The 21,625-nt window shown below is 42.5% G+C and overlaps 1 protein-coding gene across 2 annotated transcripts in view; it reads left to right on the top strand.

The window, feature by feature from the left end:
* Nucleotides 1-6,183: 6,183 nt before the first annotated feature.
* Nucleotides 6,184-21,625, top strand: part of NCEH1 (neutral cholesterol ester hydrolase 1) — a 63,223-nt gene continuing 47,781 nt past the window's right edge. The window contains exon 1 of one of the 2 annotated variants that reach the window (XM_008142306.3): nucleotides 6,184-6,393. In XM_008142306.3, coding sequence (XP_008140528.2) covers nucleotides 6,256-6,393 — 138 coding nt within the window. In that variant the 5' untranslated portion in view covers nucleotides 6,184-6,255. Of the gene's footprint in view, nucleotides 6,394-6,604; nucleotides 6,632-21,625 lie in introns of those variants that run through there. The other variant, XM_028146624.2, reaches the window with a different exon arrangement.

The raw sequence follows: 21,625 nt of genomic DNA, 5'->3' as shown, positions 1-21,625 counted from the left end.
TCGACACAGAAATAGATTCAAGCTGGGTCCCGGGTGGGTCGCTGACCTCTTCTGCTGGAGAGACAGACGACTGCCCTGAGCCACGCAGCACATTTATTTATTTTCCAATATACAAGGGGGTTTCACCGGAAAACTTAGGATCAAAGGAGCTTGGGAGGGCCCAGGTCCTATTCATTCCCTCTTTCCCGGTGCTAGACTGGATTTACATCTCAAAGCCCCTCTCCCGGTACCTGGACAAAGGTAAGTTAGGAACTGATAACACCCCCACATTCTTGGGGGGCGTGTAACCGAGACAAGACTCTGCCAATGCCTCGGGCTCAGTTAACAACAATTTGAAGAATGTCCCTGTGTCTTCCTAGGGGGCCCTCTACAGTGTCCTAAATTAGATTTATCTGCTGTTGAGGAGCACATGAGACTTTGGTTGGAAAGTTTGTAAGGAGGACATTCCGAGAAAAGGGAAGTGTGTGGAAGGCCACCTGCCCTATTTATCGGAATTCTGACTTAGGGGAGTGCTGAAGGCGGTACCCCTAATTATTCCTTGACCTTTCCAAACAAGTCTGTGCACATGCAGACGTCCCAGGAGGGAAGGGGTTATTGGAATCCTTATGCTTAAGTCTTTGAATGTCCTTGCTTAAAGGACACTACAAACACATGTGTCCTCCCAAGATTACTTATCCTACTAATTGTATCTTAAAGATAAACTTTATCTCAAACTGCTACTACAATAAAAGCCTAACAAGGCAGGTAATCGAGGCTGTCTGGTTCCTTTAGCCAGGCAGTCCCTTAGCCCTCTCTTTCACAGCAAACGTTGTGTTGGAGTAATCCATTCCTCTGTCAATCAGGGTCTGCTGGTCAGCCCCGGCAGACTGCCTAAATTTGGTACTCATCAGAATTTGTGGGAAATCGAACCCATCTTGTTAAACTGATTATACAGGACAATGTTGATAGGGCAGACAGACTCTATTCCTTCTCTAAGATCCTAAACAATCTGGATCATCAAAAGTAATCCAGAAACATCTATGATGAGAGAGAATCATTGATCGGCTGCCTCCTGCATGCCCCCTACTGGTAATCGAGCCTGCAATCCGGGCATATGCCCTTAACCAGAATCAAACCCAGGACCCTTCAGTCCGAAGGCTGATGTTCTATCCACTGAACCAAACCAGCTAGGACTCATTGATGTTTCTATCTTTCTCTCCCTCTCCCTTCCTCTCTGAAATCAATACAAATATATATATATATATATATATATATATATATATATATATATATATATATTTTTATTTTTTTTTAAAGTAATCCAGAAAATGTGGGGGAAAGAATTCTGGTCTTCAGTCCATTCTGATTACCTGTCAGGTGTTAATTATTGAGGTCTGCATGAATTATTTGCAAGCAGGCTTCTCTACTCCTTTCATGCTACACTTGAACAAGAATACCTTTTATTTCTGCCAGTCATGACATTCCCCAAAATCCATCCTCAGGCATTCCCAAACTACCCCTACTTAGCAGCTGTCCCAGAATGCTGTGTGGGAGTAGGTCTGATATCCTCATTACCTTCAGAATTGCCTTCACTATGTTTCAGGAAAAAGGCACTAGAAGTCAGACCAGAATCCACCTTCCCCTCAAAGGACTGGTCTCTAGCTCTCCCTCTCCTCCTTCCCTCCTCCAGTGATTCTGAAATGCAAAACGGCTATCTTCCTGTAGTACTGATAGGATTGTCAATGTCATGAAGTTTTTCCTGGAAAGGAACTCTCACTCCTATATGTATTTTGTTTAATGCTTTTTTATTACATGAATTGTTTAAACATGAGTTGTTATGAGATATTAAATCAAATTAAATTTCAACATTACTTACTGAGACATTAAATATATCAAAATTTCATAATTATTAGTTAAAAATCACAAGTCTGATATATCAGATTTTGTTAAATATGATTTACACATTTATCAAACTAAAAAACACAAATTATATAGATTACAGGACTTATTATTACTTTTATTACTTCAAGTATTTAAAAAAGTATTAATGCTACGGATTTATTTATTTTTTTGTTATTTCTATACTATTCTCATTATTAGTTCTCATTCCTCTTAGGGATTATCTTCCTAGAGTACAGAAATATTAATTACTTTGAGGATATAGTACCAAATAAAAAAACCCCAGAAAACATCAATCCAAGGTGTCAGCATATTAGGCCAGGTTGTAACTTTTAAATTTCAGCTGCTCATCTTCAGGCTGTACTTCCCTTTTGTACCTATCTTTTTGTGGTCATGATGACAATGTGAACCTTACAATAAAGTATTTTGGACAGAGCAGAGTCAGTAAGAACAGCAGGAGAATAAATCATGGACTATTAGAGCTAGAGAACACCTTAAAAACAGTCTCTGCTACTTCATTTTCTAAACAAGGAACATGAGAAGGAAGAGGAAGCAGATACTGGTGGCAAGGAGACTATTAAACTGGCCTTTGTAATAGTTCATGAATCATGCTTCTATAGTCCTGAACAAGGGTGATAGCAATAAAAAAGAAAGCAAGTGTGAGAGCCAGGGTAAACAAAATTGAAGACTTGTTAGTGACTGATTAGATATAGGAGAATAATATAAAGCTAGGTAGAAGTGCAAGTTTCTATAATCCATAGCATGCTATAGGGAGTTGATTTTATAGCAAAGTATAGTTTATTTCCAGCAGAGCCTAACTTGTTTCTCAAGGCAATAAAATTAGTAAAACCACTGAATGGAGGCACTGCCCTTGTACAATGCTATCGGATATCCTCAACAGGACTGGTTATCAAATTCATTTTTCTTCATACTGTGTAATAACTTTAGGTGTTTTAAAACAGTGCTACTCAAAGTGTGATCTGTAGATCAGAAGCAGTCTATAAACTATTCTAAGTTCACAATGAGATAAGTACAGAAATTACAAGTTAGCATTTAGAAACTTGAATAGCTTGCTGTGACGTCCAAGTGGATGATCACAGGGTGTTGTAACAAAAATACAGGCCTGAAAGAACTGAAAAATCACCCTGGTCCTTCACCAAGGACAGTTTGAGAAGCCCTGTTTTCAAAGACAAGAAAATATATTTATAATACATGAAGTTATAAAAGCAGGTAATAAAACTTTATATTATATGAAACCACTTTTATAAATATACTAGAGGCCCGGTGCACGAAATTCGTGCACTGGGGAGGGTGTCCCTCAGCCCAGCCTGCACCCTCTCCAATATGGGACCCCTTGGGGGATGTCCAATTGCAGGTTTAGGCCTGATCCCTGTGGAATCGGGCCTAAACCTACAGTTGGACATCCCTCTCACAATCCGGGAACGCTGGCTCCTAACCACTCACCTACCTGCCTGATTGCCCCCTAACTGCTCCCTTGCTGGCCTGATTGACACCTACCTCTGTGGGCCTGATTGCCCCCAAATACCCTCCCCTGCTGGCCTGATCACCCCCAAGGCTTTTATTAGTATAGATATAACCCTGCACAGAAAATTTTACTAACCCTGCTGTACAATAAGGGCTTGACGATTGAATCATTAGGACCAGACACCAAGATTTCTTTTCTTTGAATAGTGGAGGGAATAATTATCTTGTCTTTAAGTTGCCTGGAAATTAAAATGAGATAATGACTTAGAAAAGTATAAAAGCACCATATAAAGACAACTGTCTTTTTAATGAAGTGGTAAAATGAAAAACACTATTTTTATTCTCCCCTTCCTTCCTTTACAGCTTTTATTTAAACTTTGAAATTTATAAAAATTTCACTCCAATTTTCATTTCTTTACATTCAATATTATTTTGTATTGGTTTCAGGTTTTATATTAGTTACAGAATAGTGGTTAGACAATCATATACTTTACAAAGTGTTCCCTGATATTTCTAGTACCCACCTGGCATCATACCATCATTATAACACTATTGACTATATTCCCTATTTAAGTTTCAATGGGTTTACAGGTTCCTTTCAGTGTTTCTTTTGTGTTGCTCGTCCTTCCTTTTCTTTCTCACTTTTTCCCTCATTTTCTTTATATAGTATCTCAATTGGCCATCAAAGCTCAGTGAAGGCACTGGGACATGCTTCATCCATTTTACAGACCAGGAAACTGAGGCCAGTTCCAGTTGGCTGTGGAACTTGACTCAGCACACAGGAAGCCCTCAGAGCCATGCTCTTTGCGCTTCCTAAGGGGCAGCGGCCCAGCAAACAGAACAAACCTTCCAGTCAGGCTTCCGACTGGGAATCTTCTGGTTCATAGGTCAACGCTCAACCACTGAGCCACACCTGTGAGGTAGATGATTCACCTTTTAAACAAAATGAAATAAGTGAATATTTCTGGGGAGTTAGTTTAAAACTTTCCTTTTTATGTTTTTCCTCCAGCACTTCCTTTTTATCTCCTATTTTTACCTACTCTGCCTCTTTTTTCCCTTGTCTTTTTCTCTGAATCTATGATTCCTCTAAATGTACTTATTGATAATTTGTATAAATGACATTTTCATTAAATTTGAAAAAAGTATTGAGTTAATTTACAAATGCTTCCTAATATTCATTCATTAAAAATATTTGTTAAGCACCTACTATGTATCAGGCCACGAGGGATATAGCAATGAATAAAACAGACAAGTCTCTTTCTTCTTAGTAGGTGTAGTAAGAATTTCAAATTACTTCAAGATCTTACAAAAAGTAAGCAATGAAGTAGGATGAAGTTTAATAAGAGAAAAGCAAAATTACCAGTAAATAATTTAATTTTCAAGAACAATATATCTTTAATGTTAAGTTTCTTCATTTTGCTATAAATTCTGGCAGTTATGATAATCTACAACCTGGCTAAAATGAAAGGTTAGCCTGAAAAGTCAGGAGGTATCTTGCTCAACATGGAATGTGTAGGAAATATGTCCTTTTTTGGCATGTCAAGAGCCCCCATAGCAAACTTTGATTAGAGAGTTGGCTTGGTTCCTATCAACTCAGTTTAGGCCTTGAGGAGAACAAAACATACGAACTTGGAAAGGCTAGCAAAGGTTAATATTTTACAACAAAAGTAGAGCTTCCTTAAAAGTGCCCTTTTAAATATGTTTAGCTCTGGTTGTAGTGCTGGATTCGAGTGCTTTTTAGGGGTCCAATGACCTACTAAGGATTTTTTTCAGGTGGCATTTCCCCATTTATTAATATTTTTAGTATAGACTCATGTATTTTTTATTACATTCAATGGTTTAAAATCCATCATCATTATTCATTTTGATGTTAAAATCACCCCAACTTTAACCATTGGGAGATCCTTAAAGCTGCCACTTGAGTCCTTTTGACCAGTCCCTTCATTTTTAAAAAAATATATTTTATTGATTTTTTACAGAGAGGAAGGGAGAGGGATAGAGAGTTAGAAACATCTGATGAGAGAGAAACATCGATCAGCTGCCTCCTGCACACCTCCTACTGGGGATGTGCCCGCAACCAAGGTACATGCCCTTGACCGGAATCGAACCTGGGACCCTTCAGTCCACAGGCCTACGCTTTATCCACTGAGCCAAACCGGTCAGGGCCCTTAATTTTTTAAGCACTTCTTTATCTTCTAGCACAAAGGGCCAATCCTGTATTTAATCTGCCAGAGAGAGAGAGAGAGGGAGACACACAGAGAGAAGCATTGGTTGTGATCAAACCCCCAACCTGGATATGTGCCCTGACCGGAATCGAACTCTCGACCTTTCCATACACTGGAAGACGCTCCAACTGAACCACATGGGCCAGGGCTGGAGAGTGGGATTTAGAAATCCACACTTAGGTGCTAGAACTACTACTGGCTTGTCATTGCTTGCACTATAAGAATTTGTAATTATCTTCCTTCACCATATAGAGCTAGAATTTCATTCCATTGCAAGACAGTGGATTTTTCTCTCTCTCCGTTTCTCCATTTTGAGTCAGCAAGGCTTTGGACAAACAGTGTTTCAGCTTTCCATTTGAGAACCTTCAGGGGGCAGCCCTTGGTCACGGGCGTGCAATACAGACCTGTGTCCTCCAGAGTCCGCTGTGCTGCGCCCAGAGCAGCCTCGGCGCTGCCTCCAACCTGGAGTGTGTGCACTTTGCAAGGACACCGAGGAGGGGGGCGCGTCTGCGCTCCCACTTCCTCCCGACGCCGCCTCTGATTGGCTCCTGGGCGTATAAGAAACCAGTGAATGAGCAGCTGGCCCTCGCATAAACTTGCTCGAGGTCCTCGCGTGGCATCGCCCTTTCGTCCCCGTCCGCCCGCAGATCGCCGGCCCCGGGGGAGGATGAGGACGTCCTGTGTGGTGCTCACCGCCCTGGTGGCGCTGGCCGCCTATTACATCTACATCCCCCTGCCCAGCTCCCTGTCCGATCCCTGGAAGCTGATGCTGCTGGACGCGACTTTCCGGGGCGCACAGCAAGTGGTGAGACTGCAGCCCAGCGCTGGTTTTTTTCTCTCCCTCCTCTCAAGTGGTATTTGAAGGGGAAGCAAAATTTCCGGACCGTGTCCCACGAGAATGCATGTTTTTCTAACGCAGTGAGGCAACTGCTTTTTTTTTTTTTTAAGGTGGTTCCATGTGGCATTTTCGGGGTTTCGCATTCGCCTCCTTGCTAGCGGCGGGCTGGCTCTCCGTCTCCTTGTCTGCGTGGGCGAAGGAGAAGGTGAAGTTCTTTGCATAGAATTTGACAACTGTTTAACCCCTTCGTCTGACCTACACAGCCCCCTCTTTCTTGGTTTGCAAAGTCAAAACAGTCTTTTCGCCCTAGCCGGCTGCCCGGCAGCCTGATGGGTCGCGGGTTCGATTCTGGTCAAGGGCATGTACCTCCGTGGCAGGCTCAATAGCTGGCCCTGGTCCGGGGCGCCTGCGGGAGGCACTCTCACATCGATGTGTCTGTCTCTGTCTCTTCCCCTCCCTCCAACTCTCTCTCTCAAAGCCAATGGAAAATATTCTCGTGTGAGGATTAACAACAAAAACCTTTCAGCGTTTTATAAACCTCCTCTCCCCCATTTCATTCTCCGAAAGGGTCCGGCAGAGAGCGATTTAAATGTTTTCAGGACAGCTCTGTATAAAACCGGCTCTCATTTCCAGCAATGCGGCCACCTTAAAAGCAGAAGCCGGCACAGGCCAGTGTCCCAACCAACATCCCCAGGCTGTGGAGCTCTCCATTCCCGGGGGCCAGCAGTCTGGGCTCCTCTAAGCACTTGAGGAACCGCTCAGATCTCCCCTTTCATGCGTGGCATTTACCAGCTTAGCCCAAGGAAGAAGGCCAGGAGGCCTGGCTGGCTGCAGGAGAGGCTTGGAGGCCAGCAGCCCGTGTTTGCATGATGCATTTGTTTCCTGCCTGCTCTGCAGCATTTATTTGATGTCCTTGGCTGTGGAGGAGATAACCTTTGCCTGAGCCAGAATACACTGGCTTGCCGTGGCTTACCCTGGTAGAGTAACATTTCTTTCTACTGGATCATGGCTGTCTATTTCTCCTCTTCCCCCCTCTGCCCCCCAAACAGGAAAATATTACTGTCTCTGCTTTATTTTATGGTAAGAGGCCTTATTTTTAGTGCCAGAGACTCTAAAACCTAAACTACCAGCTGCAGCCAAGGCTGAGCCCTATGATTGTACAGCATTTCTGAGCGGCTTGCTCTATCTAAGCTCCTAACCTTCCTCCAAAATCAAGTTTCCTCTCTTCCCCCAACCTTAGGCTTTAATCTCAGGCTATGTTTGTTAACTTTTTTTTTTTTTTTTTTTTTTTAAGAATGACTAGAGAAAGAGGTGGAGGGTGGGAATCATGACTTTCCCTAATATTCCTTATCCTTGTCCATCCTCATTGTGTGTAGGATTCCATAGTCTCTGAAGCTTTGTCCTATCAAAAAGCTCCTTTACCAGGGCACTGTCGCATATTCCTAGTAGGCATTTGCTTCTCTTGAGTCCAGCCACCTTCTTCACCCCCCAAGTTCCTGTTGTCTCCTAGGAAGTGTCTATGAAGCTCCAGATCCTCTTCCTTTCCTCCCGCTCCCTAGAATGTTAAGGAATGACTACCCCCTTCTCCAGCATTGATTTCATGAAAGGCAGTCTTCATGTAGGAAGCCCTGCAATCCCTCTTTTCCTTCAGAAATTATGGAATTTGGGAGTAACATCCTTCAAGGATTCTGGGGTACAATGGTATTTACCTGGAGTGGGTTAAATAGTCTTTAGGAAATAGCAGATAGTAAGTAAGAGAAAACAGTGACTAAGAAAAAGAATAAGAAAAACGGGGGAGGGGTGAGGGGGGAAGAATGAAACTTCTATGTTGGCCACAGAGATTAATTTTAGTTTTCAGGTCACCAAAGACGTCTTCCCCATCATACATAATCTGGGAAAAGCCAGGTTGCAAGAAAAGCCATTTTTTCCCCAACGAGGCTACCAACCCATTAAAGTCAAGGCCTTTGGACCCTATGGTCCTTGACAGAAGAATGTGCCCCTAGCTGGTGCTTGGGAATGATAATGTATGTAATGCCAGGTCCCGGATATAGACGAAGTAGCAAAGTACCCTCACCTAGCACCGGAGCTTGGGACTGGCTTTGCACAGAAGGGGCTCTCATCACTTGCCTTCGGAATTGTGAAATAGAAAAATCATTCAGAGCGCATGGAAGCCTCTAATGCCCAGGAAAGCAGTTTTCCAATGTTGTTTCAGATTGTCCTGGGGAAGGACAATGTGGCTTGACACATTGTAATTAGATAAGAGCATGAGTGTTAGAGTCCTGCCTTCCCCAAGCACATCCCAGCCAGACCCCTTACTGATTGTGAGGCCAGGCAGTTTCCTAACCTGCTCTGATCCTCAGCTTTCCGTGTAAACTAAGGCTAACCTTGTAATGTTGTTGTGAGGTCTAGTAATGTACTTAAAGGCCTGAAAATTGTAGTCACTCTTTTAAGAGTTGTCCCGTAGGTCTGCTACGGCTTGCGGAGATTCCCAAGTCTGTGGGATTGCCCAACTCTGTTGAAACAATAAAACAAATGTAAACTGGAAGTAATTGAAACCTGGGGAGCTACCACAGACATTCCATGGCATAAAGTTTGTTACCCAAATAATTTTAGAGATGATTGGTCCAATACAGAAGCAACGGAAGCTACTTCAGAAGTGAAGCTTGGCCTACTTCCTAACACAGCAGACTCATGCCTCCCCATCAAGAAGAACACAAATACTAATTTTTACTCTATTGTCATTGGCAAATGCTTCACCCCTCAATCCGCTCTTACCTCCTTTGTTTTGTGCAGAAGAATTATGTTTATTGTACTTTTCTTCCTGGGAGTCCTCCGATATTACCTAAGAAGAAACCACTTGGAATTTTTCTCTAAGTCATCTCAAACACAGCTGCTACAGTAGATTCATCTGGGGAGCTTTAAAAAATCCTGATGCCCAACTCACACCCTATACCAGTGGTCAGCAAACTCATTAGTCAACAGAGCCAAATATCAACAGTACAACGATTGACATTTCTTTTGAGAGCCGAAAACCGACTTCTGCACATGGGCCACGAAGTTTCAATCGCACTGTCCGTGCGCGCCCGCACGTGGTATTTTGTGGAAGAGCCACCCTCAAGGGGCCAAAGAGCCGCATGTGGCTCTCGAGCCACAGTTTGCCGACCACTGCCCTATACCAACTTTATTTAGAATTTCTGGGAGGTGAGACCCAGGCATCAGTGTTTTTAAAAGCTCCCCAGGTGATTTCAAAGTACAGCATAATTTGAGAACCACTGTGCTTTAAGAGAAATAAAATGCACTGCAGATGTAGATAATGTATTTTCCTCAAACTGCTCAAGTTACGTTGCACATATGTTGCTGGGAATGAGCCTCTCATATTAGCATGGATTAGTCTACCAGATTAGTTGGTTGATATTTTGGCGCTAAGAGTCTAAGGGGATAAAACCCTAGCAAGGCAAATTTCAGTGTTACAGCAGAGCCATCAATAAGACTTGAGCAGTGGGAAAGCACACACAAAGGAAGGTCTGGGAAGGCAGGGAAGAGAGGTTTAGATAAAGATTGGGCATCAGAAAACTAGAGGGGCAAAAGAATGGAGTTTGGGGAGGTTCCGATACTGATTTCAAACTGCTGTGCAAGGAAAGAGTTTAAAACCGTGGTCGGCAAACAGCGGCTCGTGAGCCACATGCGGCTCTTTGGCCCCTTGAGTGTGGCTCTTCCACAAAATACCACGGCCTGGGCGAGTCTATTTTGAAGAAGTGGTGTTAGAAGAAGTTTAAGTTTAAAAAATTTGGCTCTCAAAAGAAATTTCAATCTACTGTTGATATTTGGCTCTGTTGACTAATGAGTTTGCGAACCACTGGATTAGAGCATCATCCCAATAAACCAAGGTTTCGGGTTTGATCTCCAGTCAGGGCACATACAAGAAGCAACCGAATGAATGCATCAATAAGTGGAACAACAAATTGATGTTTCTCTCTTTCTCAAATCAGTAAATTAAAAAAAAACACACAGCATAGTTATGTATATCTATATATATATAGGTATAGAAAAAGCAGAAGGATATAATTTAAAATATAGGGATTTGGGGGGTCATAAGGTTATAGATTCTAGTTTTTCTACAATGATCATGTAATATAATAAATTAAAACTTTTTTGTAGTAAGTTTTGTAGTAGGTTTCCTACTTCTAAGGTGGAATTGATGTGCCTATGTATATTAATGCGAATAATTTTTTAGTAATTATTCTATGAAGAAAATCAGCTGTTTTTTTTAAAGGCTATCCCAGTGGCCTGCTTGATGCTCAGTCACTTAGCTGTAACACAGGTGGAAAGCCTACTGTGTGGAGTTTTAGGGAGATGCTAAAATGACCTATAAGAAACTGCAGCCTAGGACAAGCCCTGTTAACATACAGCCACTAAAAAGGTAGGAGCTGACAGATGTTACAGAAGAGGTACAGTTATAGAAACTCAGAGGAAGCAAGGTTATATATATAGTTTAGAAAGGCGGTAAGATGGTGAATAAAGTTAATAATGGCATCTAAAGGGAATTCAGAGTAAGAGCTTGACTTTTTTTTTTAATCTTGATCATCTCTTAGCTTACATGAGATGTGACTTTTTGATAACATATGTAAAAGAGGTTGTTGAGATTGGTATTTCTACTGAACATCCTCCCTCTTTCTTATGGATGTCAGTGCTTTTGGACTAGTTGAGCAAGTTTTTTATTGTCCTGTAAAATGTCCCCAAACTCGTTGAAATCTAAAGTGATCTTACCTGAATATTCTGAGCATGATGTGGTTGTGGTTTAGGTGACAGCTCACCTGGATGTCTTGCAGAGCTTCAACTTGCTAACCTTTTTCATAACCATTCATGCATGAAGTGGTGTGGTTGCTAATGGTAGGTAGATTTAACCTGAAAACAATAGTAATAACAAGTTTGTCTACCACCTTCTATACTTACCATGATACATATTTCTTCAAGTAAGTTAGAGAGTTCACCAGTCACAAATTTTTTTAGCTTATATGGTGGGATTTTTCTTTAAATATCTCTATAGAGAGGCTTTAAGAATAGCTTTGGGGCAATATTTATTCAGTGTTAGTTCTGACAGATCAGCAATCTGAGTTGGTCTTTGGTGGATCCAATCAAACATTAAGGTCAGATTGATTCAGCTACCAGGTGTGTTAGATAATGCCCAATTTATAGTTTTTCTTTTTATTTGTCCTAGAACTCTGCAAATATTGTCCTAAGCACAGAAATGCTATCATTATTACTCTATTTAATGGTACATTCCATTTCTAACAAGTGGCTTGAGCTTGATGTACGACATTTCAGTGAGATGTGAAAGTGTAATAATCATTCTTAAATGTTCCATTAATGCACACTTCTTTTAAAATAGTAATGTTTACTTTTACTGCCAGATGAAACTATGTGAGAACTGTCTACCACTTATTTTCTCCTTCATTTTATCTTTCAGTGTTTCCAAAGTAAAATTAAAATTCTACCACTTAGAAGTCACCAGATATTCAATGAATAGTAACTGAACACCAATGCCAGGGAGTGGCAAAAGGAAAACAAAGAAGACACACACTTAGTCTTGAAAAGTTTACAGTCAACTGAAAGGGAGATAAACTTATTGAAATTATAGAGTGGGGACTTGAATGACAGAAGGAGAGTTATGATAGAAGTATTTATGGTTTGCTACAAGGGCCTTAAAAAGGTTATCTAATGTAAGCCTGGGCATTGGGGAGTTTCCTTTCACATTGACATCTAACCTGAGTTATCAAGGTTAATGTTTACGGTAAAAGCAGCTAACATCTATTAGGCATGTACAGTGAGCATTTACTCTGTGCCAGATACTGAGCTACGTGCTTTGTATACAATTCATTTAGTCTACGCTCTAATTCTATGAGGCAGGTGGGTTTTTTTGCTTTTGTTTTTGGGGATTACTTTCTGGTTTATTGACACATCAAAATGAAATGTATGGCCTTGGAAAAGACCTGTAAAAGCATGAAGTGAATAGTGCCTCTGCTTAGCAGCCATTAAGATCTCTGGGTCAGAAAGGAATTTATGTATTATCTAGACCAGGGGTGGGGAACATTTTTTCTCTCAGGGGCCATTTGGATATTTAGAACATCATTTGAGGGCCATACAAAATTATCAACTTAAAAATTAGCTTGCTCTATTTGGTCAAACATTTAATTAACTCACCCCTAATGTCTTGGTAGGGGTAGACCAACTGATTTCTTGGGCCTTATACAGCCCATGGGCTAGCCGTTCCCCACCCTTTATCTAAACCAACCCATTTTCTGTGGTTTCACCTGACCCCCCTTGTCTGCCCTTAGAAGCCCAGCTGAGAAGTCTGAGGCCTCTAGCAAGGGTTATAACGAAGAGATGGGTGTTCTTATTTTCTTTATCTCCCAAAGGAGGAAACTGAAATGCAAAGAACAGGCTCAAGGAGATAGTTTATAAGAGGGGAAGTCATGCTTCACCTCCAGCTTCTCTTATTTTGAGCTCCAGAGCTTGATCATAGTACTAGAATGCCTTTCCTGAGGAGCCAGCTGAGTGAAGGAGGCGGGGGGGAGGAGAGGAGAGAGGAGAAAGAAGGGTGAAAAGGGCACTCCAGCCAGAAGGGACTTTCCAAGGAGAGAGGGTGATACAGCTAAGGAACTATAAATGGTTAGGTTGGCTGGAGCATGAAGCTCAAAAAAGTCAGCGAGATGCAGGAAGGAAGCACAGGTTAGATAATGAAGGGCTTTGTGGGCCAAGAAAGGAGCCACTGAAAGATTTCTAGTGGGAAAACCACATGATCAAATCTGTGCTTTAGAACAGTCTCTGTCAGTGGCGGTGGAGAGACTAGAGTATAAGAAAGCAAGTGGAGGTGAGAGACCGCTTAGGAAGCAATCCCGGTGAGAGGTGAGAGCGTGAGCCAATAAAGTGGGACTGGTTTGGAGTGAAGCTTGCTGATGGAGGGGATAGTACGAGTGAGGGAAGAAAGGAGTCAAAGATGACTCCTGGCACAGGCTCTGGAGTAACTGGGTAAATGGTGGTAATGACTCTGATTTAGGGAAAGGAGCAGGCCTGAGGGTTAAGATAAGAGAGTTTGGATATTGTTTTGAATATCTGTGGGACTGGTCCAAGGATAGCAATTCAGAAATAGCTTACATATATACAAAGCCAGAGTTCAGGAGAGGGGGAGAGGGAGAAATTGAGAGAGAGAGTTGGGCTGGAGATAGGAACTTGGGAGTGGTCAGTGAGTGGGTAATGGTGTAAGTAGTGGGAATGAATGTGTATGAAGTGAGAGTAGGATTGGGGGATCCTACCAAAGATACCCCAGGGGGATAGCAGTGGCTGGAGGAAAAGGAGGCTAGCCCTGAGAGAAATGAGACCCTAAAGAACCTACGTTTTTATGATACCTTACGTTTATATAGAGCTCCAGGTTCTTACAAAGGGTTTCACTTAGATCATCTCATTTTATTTTTATAATAAACTAGGGGCCCAGTGCAGGAATTAGTGCACCTTGAAAGGAATTGTGGGCTGCAAGGCAGCGGTGGGCACAGGGGCGGGTCTCAGCCCATCCTCCACGCCCCCGCCTGGCACCTCCCACCTTGGCCCCAGTTCCCATTCTGCTGGCAGCCCCGCTCCCACGCACTGACAGTGCTGGCCCTGCTTGCACCTGCTGATGGCGTGGAGAGATTGTGGCGGTGCCAGCAGGGGGTGTGAGCTGGGCCAGCACCATCAGCGGGTGCAAGCAGCAGCTGCTGCCCCAATCGCCCCTCAGGAGCAGGGGGAGGTAGAGAAGCCCTCAGGGGCGATTGGGGCTAGCAGCCACTGCTTGCACCTGCTGACGGTGCCGAGCGATTGGCACCGGCAGCAGGTGCAAGTGGTGGCTCTGGCGCTGGCTGCGGGTGCCAGCGGGGCCATCGCCGACAGCAGATGCGAGAGTTGGCTGTCGGCCTCGATCGCCCCTCAGGAGCAGGGGAAGGTGGAGAAGCCCTGAGGATCAATTGGGCCAGCACGGGGCACTGGCAACAGGTGGGAGCGGGGCCAGCACCACCAGAGGCTCCCCCCCCCACATGATAGCGACCGGCACCTGCCTTGGTCTGGCGACCCCGCCCACCTGCTCCACCATCCCGTCGCGCCATGTTCCACGCTCTGCCACCTGTTGCTGACGCCCACCATGTTCCATGCGTGCCCTCTGGTGGTCAGTGCACGTCATAGCGACTGGTTGTTCAGTTGTTTTGCCATTCGGTCTATTTGCATATTAGCCTTTTATTGTATAGGATAACTGGTTGGCATTAGTTATTTCCATTTGTCAGGTGAGAAAGGACCATTGATACCCCTAAGTTTACATGATTAGCTATACTGGCGAAATAGGGGTTGAAGTCAAGGTTCCTAGACTCCTAGTTTCGCCTCTTACTGCTGGGCCAGGCTGACCTGAAATGAAGTCCTCTAGGATGGATTTGCTCCTTTTTGTCCATGGTGTACTCCTCTGACAGGCCCCTCGTAGCCGTGGCCATGTATGCGGGAATGCATGATCACTTTACAGTCACTAGTGCACTGTATCCTGACCTTTTATTGAGCCCCCAGACCCCACCGTGAAATTAATCTACACCAGTGTTTCCCATTCTTTTTTCATGCCATAGACTTGATTACATTTTTAAAGTGTGTCAGGGGAAACAGAGGGAAATAATGGGGGGAAATCTATATGGGTTTGAATGACAGAATTCATAAGACTTATAAAGAGAATTATACAATGGTTCTCCCAACAGAATGCCAACTTTGATAAATTTGAATAGTTATACAACATGGTTTTAAGTTTTTACTTCTATAAAACCCTCAACCAATATCTGTGGCCCACCTGTAAACCATTCATAACATACCTGGTAGGAATCTCTCCTCTTCTATAGTTTATTGTTAGTGCTACTACATGTAGAGAGATAGTCCTCAAGTTATCTAGGTAGCCATATAATTAATTGTCCAAACCAGGCCATTTTTGAGAGTGATAGGGCCTGCTATTAATAATCATGCCAACACAACTTTTTTAAACCAGAATTATACCTAGACAAATCTGGACAGGTGCTTGGCCTACATTTATTTGATTTGCAAACATTCAGCATCATCATGTCTAATTTGTAGAATGATCCTTGTGCTTCCTGTTCTGCTCATATCTGACTGCTAACCCTCCAGTGGACACCCACCGCCCTTACCCCCTGACTTGCTTTTCCCTAGGATAGTGGCAGAATAAAAGGACTACATTCCTTAGCTGGCACTGAGGGCCTGCTCCAACCTGGAAGTAACACTCTGCTGAGTCTAGCCTCACAGTGTTCCCATGCAGGTCTACTTGCACACGTGTTACCTGACACCTTTCCTCCTCTGTCCCCTCTGCCCCACATGCCCTCCCACTCTCTGTCTTACTTTGGCCAACATCCCCCACATCTTTCAATACCTCCTGGAAAATCATCTCTTTTGGAAACTTCCCCCTTATCTGCAGTCAGCTTTTTTATTTTTAATCTTATTGTTGAAAGTATTACATATATCCTCTTTTTTTCCCCCATTGACCCTTTCTAGCACCCCCCTTCTCACCCCCACCCCCATGCCTCAGGCCTTCACCACCCAATTGTCTGTGTCCATGGGTTATGCATACATGCATACAAGTTCTTTGGTTGATCTCTTCCTGCCCACCCACCCACCCCTGCCTTCCCTCTGACATTCCACAGTGTCCCATGCTTCTATGTCTCTGGATCTATTTTGTTCATCACTTTATTTTGTTCATTAGGTTCCACATATGAGTGAGATCATGTGACCAGTCAGCTTTTACCTCTCTCCTTTACACTCTGATAGTGTTTTGTTTTTCTTTTCTTTTTTTGATTTTTTTATAAGAATTTATTTGAGCCAAACTGGTAACATATGCCTGGGAGCAAGATGGCAAATGTTCCCTGTGTTTTGTTTTTCGTTTAAGGCCCTTGTATGTTTCTCTCTTTCTGTTGATATGTACAAAGTCTCCACCAAATCATAAACTTTCTCACCTATTATAGACATAATTTCTCTCTTACTGTTTCAGGTGTTTCTTGTTTTTTGCTTTGCTTTGGTTTGGTTTGAAGATCATTGGCCATCGAGAACACAGGAATTCATGGTTCCACTTTCTGTCTTCTGTGTTACTCCATTTGCCCCTAGAGGCACCCCTAGTGCTTCAGGTGCTTCTGACTTTGAACTTATCTAAAAATGGCTTTTTGTTGTCCCTTTGCAACTTTTTTTGCAAGCCTCACTGCTTTCTGGTTTCTGACTTCCTCATAATATTTTTGCAGATTATGCTTTTTCTCAAATTTGTAGTGAATTACGTGCCTGCTCTAGCTAAATGTTAATTATAATTACAGGCCATCTCCTTAAAAGATTGCTGCTGGTAAATCCCCACATTCATTTCATATCATTCTACCTTTCCCTTTTCCTCCTGAGTGAATAATTGATGGATGCTCCATAAGAAGCTTAATTTGACCTGACCCTCTTCTGTGCTGCCTATCCCATAATATTGTCCCTGCTCTGGGACTCAAATGACCTTTTCTTTGACTGTTCTGAAGTCTACTTTTCTAAAGTGCAAGTTGTTTATCTCTCTCTTCCTAGTGTATGCATCAGATAAAGATAAGGCCACTCTGTCCCAAGGTTCCAGCCCTTTCCATTTCATGACACAGTTCTTCCATGTCAGTGAGAAGCAAGTCCAGAGCACCAATAGTCCCTGCGTCCTCAACTGTCTTAGTAAGGCAACTCAATTCTGCTTTTAGAAGGTTATTTGCTTTTAATAGAATAAGATTTCTGGCAGATAATAATGAATCCATTTACTGAATAATAAATATAACCACCTTGCAAAATAGTCGTTAATGTCCTCATTTAACAGAAAAGGAAATAGAAGCTCAGCAAGATTAAGTAACTGGTTCACAGACACATGACTGACTAGGGAGGCTGGCTGTGAGCAACGTCCGCCGGACACCAGTGCCTTTGGAACTATATTCTACTGTTTCCTATCAGGATTGTGCAATCTCCCCTCCTCCCTTCCCACTCCACCTCCTGCACTCTGAAATCTTTTTGTATTAGTTGTGTGATCTACATTAAGAAGAGAAATAAAGAAAAAGAAAGCATCACGCAGGAAAGGAATGTATTATGTATTTACAAATTTTAATTCTGGAGGATTATTTTGTTGTTGCTGTTTTTAATCCTCACCCGAGGATATTTTTCCATTAATTTTTAGAGAGAGTGGAAAGGAGGGGAAGAGACAGAGAGAAACATTGATGTGAGAGAGACACGTAGATTGGTTGCCTCCTGCACTAGCATCAACCAGGGTCTGGGATTGAGCCCACAACTGAGGTACAGGCCCTTGACCAGTTCAAACCCCGGGACCCTTCAGTCTGAGTGCCGACGCTCTATCCACTGAGCCAAACCGGTTTCGGCAGCTCTGGAGGATTTTAATGTATGTTACACATTGTAAAAGATTCCAGGGTTAAATAAGACTTGGAAATGCTGAGTTAAACAGAGTTCATCGGGATTTGTTTTTAAACTGTAAATGTTTCAGAATTCCTACCATATTGACATGTATTTTGAGTCTTAAAGAGAGAATATATAGCGAGTCCAAACTTAATTGACTATCGGTCTTTATTTTACAAAGGAGTTCATAATACTGATGGTATATTTACCAAATTTGGGGGACCATTTTCATAGTGTTAAAGAGCATAAATTTTGAGATCAAGGAGACCTGTTTTCAAATCATGAGGCTCTGAGCTATGCTCGCTGTGTGACCTTGAAGAGTATTTCACTATGAGTTTGTTTCCTTATCTAGTCATGATATTAGTCCATAAAGTTATTTGAAGATTGTATGAGTAACGTGTCTAAAGCTTTATTGTTTGTCATCATTATCATGCATTAGTTAATAAGTAAAGCACTTGAAATAGTATCTGGCACGTAAGACATATATTTCTTTCAGATCTGATTTTTGGCAATTGTCTACAGTATACTCCAACAGTAATATGCTGGTTTTTATTCTTTTATTTTCACCATTATTCTTGTCAATCTGCTACTGCTCTCAGGTTTGTGGAATTCTGTATAGGTGTAGATCTAACCTGTTGGCTAGGCTACTGGATTGAAATCCTGGCTTTAGCACTTAGTAGTTGTGAGACTAGTTGGGCAAGTTAGTTAAGCTCTCTGAACTTCAGTTTAGTTTCCCTGTCTATTAAAGTGGGATAATGATAGAGCCTCTCTCAAGGTTCATTATGTGAATTAAATGTGATTGTGGACACAAAATTCTTAGCACAGTGCTTTGTGTAGAGCAAGAACTAAAAACCTCTTCCTATGGTTAAAATTTCGAGTGCCTGGGCTGATGTTCTAATGGATATATAAAGCATCGTCATCAGCAGCAGCATCACTAATTCATACTGTTCTAATCATTTTGCAAACATATTACCTCAATCTTTATAACACCCCTGTGAGGTAAGTACTATTATTATTCCAATATTGTAAATGAAGAATTTCAGGCACAAAGAGGGGTTAAGTAACTTGCCCAAGTCCCACACCCAGAGCAAGAGTTGTTATTCAGGCAGTTTGGTGGAATTAGTGCTCCGAAAGCTGGAGAAATTGTATGTTTTTAGATTGTCACTGTCTTACGTCAAAGATCTCTACTGGGCTTTGCCAAGGTATGAATTTGTTTTAGAAATTATGTGTTACCTGAAAAAGAGTTCCTTAGTTAGAGTTGGTGACATGACATTTTTTTTTTTTAATATATAAAGTGTTTTATTGGACTTCTGTCCTAATGGTGGCCATCTTGCCACAGTGTGAAGGTATGAAGAAGTACTTGCAAAGCAGGATTATTTTCCTCAACAAAAGGCTCTGGATTTGCTCAAATGATTGCCTGTGGGCCCAGAGTTCTGGTCTATAACTATGGAAAAGATGACTTCGACGTCTAAATTATTAAAGGCAGGTGCCCTCAATTGACCACCATGACCTCTGTCATTCATTAACTGAGCAATTATTGTGTGCCAGGGGCTGGGTTATAGCAGTTCACACACACACACACACACACACACACACACACACACACGCACACACACACACACACACACACACACACACACCAGCCTCCAGCCTTCCTGGAGCTACAATCCATGCCAAAAATATGTGACAAGTAATCACATAAAGGCAAATGTAGGAAATATGGAGAAATTTGTTGGCAGGTCAGTGATATTAATCCCATAAAGACATGAAATCCCCTAAGGAAACAGTGTTGAGGGAGAAGAGAGGAGTTTTAGAGTTCTGAGAAGAGGTGGAGCCAGCAAAAGAGATACAGCAGTCAGGGAACAAAGAGGAAAACTAGGAAAATACGGTGTTAAAGAAACCAACGAAGAGCACCACGGGGGGAGGGAGGTCAGTTCTCCTGAGAGACTGAGGAACGTGAGGATGCTAAAAGGCCTATCAGCTCTGCATGCTGGTGGATCCCTCAATGTATCAGACACAAAAGTGTACTCCTAGGCAACTGGCCCTTTTATATGTCAGCATCTCGACTTGTAGCCTGTTTGTTGGGATGATTTCAAGGATTCCTTACAAAACTAGCATTTTGACTTAGGCAGTGTGGCTATTGAGCTCTCATTTTTCACGGGAAATAGCCTAAATATACTTTATAGCTCGTGATTAAAACCTGAGATGGAGGTTACTGGTGGACATTATTGATATATTAAATATATAAAATTATATATACCTATATAATAATTTAGTACATTAAAAACAAACAAACAACCAAAGGGAATAAAAAAGTAAAGAAACTCCCCTTCCCCAAATAATTAAATTTCTGTTGGTTGACTCATCTAAATGGAAATACATTTTAAAATCTGGACTCTTGCCCTAACTAGTTTGGCTCAGTGGATAGAGCGTCAGCCTGCAGACCAAAGAGTTCCAGGTTTTTGTTTTTAGTTTTATTTTAGTTGGCTGGAGCCCAATCTTATTTTAATCTTTTTTTTTTTTTTTTTTTTTTGGTGGAGGTGGGGGTTAGAGATACTTTTATAAAACCAGAACAATCGCCTTAGCTGGTTTAGCTCAGTGGATAGAGCATTGGCCTGCAGACTGAAGGGTCCAAGGTTCGATTCCGGTTAAGGGCACATGCCCAGGTTGCAGGCTCAATCCCTGGTAGGGGGCATGAAAGAGGCAGCCACCGATTAATGATTCTCTCTCATCATTGATGTCTCTCTCCCTCTTTGAAATCAATAAATATATATATTTTAAAAAACAAAAAACCATAACAATCATATTTTGGATATAATTTTAAATTTAATTTTACTTGAATTTCACACACAAAAAAGAGAAGTTGATAGAATTGCTGAATTCATATAAATACTTCCTCTAGACGAGAGATACTTCCCCTAAAATATCCCTTCAAGATTTAAAAAAAAACCCCGAAACTGTGAGAACATTAAAGGTTGAAGTCATTATGATTTTTTCCAAGGACAAATTTTCATTTTTGTTTGTATAGACTGCCTTCTTGCTGTGAAAGAGGAGTTCGTTGGCCCAGCCACACTGGCATGAACATGCAGTTCTGAAAATACTGAAGCCCTTCTGTGTTAGTAAATATCAGCCGCTGGACTCTCCGCAGGGCTCTCCCTCTCTCCTGGCTGCCCCATCCCACCGCCAGGACCAACCCCAACCCCCATCTCCTCGGGGACCCAGAGAGAGCTACAGGGGAAAGGGGACTCTGGTCCCATCTCCCAGTCTCCTTCAACACCCACCACTTGGCCCCAAGCAGCTTAGTTTCCTTCTGTTTTATATAATGGCTGTCAGGTAAGGCTTTGTTTGCAGAAAGTAGTCAGTGTGAAAACCCCTGCTCAAGGTCAGCCCTCAGGCCCTTGCAAGTTTGCACAGTCTGGGATTTCCAAGAATGGAGGCCTTTCTCCCAAACACACTAGCTCCTTATGAAGTCAAGTGCATGTCTGCATCCTGGTGTAATTACCTCCCATCCAAATGGGCAACAGACACAGGCCTGCGGGTATGGAGACGATCCCTGAGCTGGCTCCAAACCAGATGAGGCAGAAGGTGCTGGAGCCCAGGCTCAAGTGGAGGCGGCAGGAAGGGAGTGGGCTTTGCTCCATGCCCAGCCCTGTGCCAGGTGTTCATGCTCCAGATCCTCTCCAACCCTATGAGAGGTGTTTCTTTCCTCCCTTTCCCCCCTCCCTCCTTCCCT

Source organism: Eptesicus fuscus, chromosome 3, assembly GCF_027574615.1.
Source record: "Eptesicus fuscus isolate TK198812 chromosome 3, DD_ASM_mEF_20220401, whole genome shotgun sequence".
Classification (NCBI taxonomy): Eukaryota; Metazoa; Chordata; class Mammalia; order Chiroptera; family Vespertilionidae; genus Eptesicus; species Eptesicus fuscus.
Note: the sequence above shows the minus strand (reverse complement) of the source record. Positions and strands in the feature narration are given on the sequence as shown.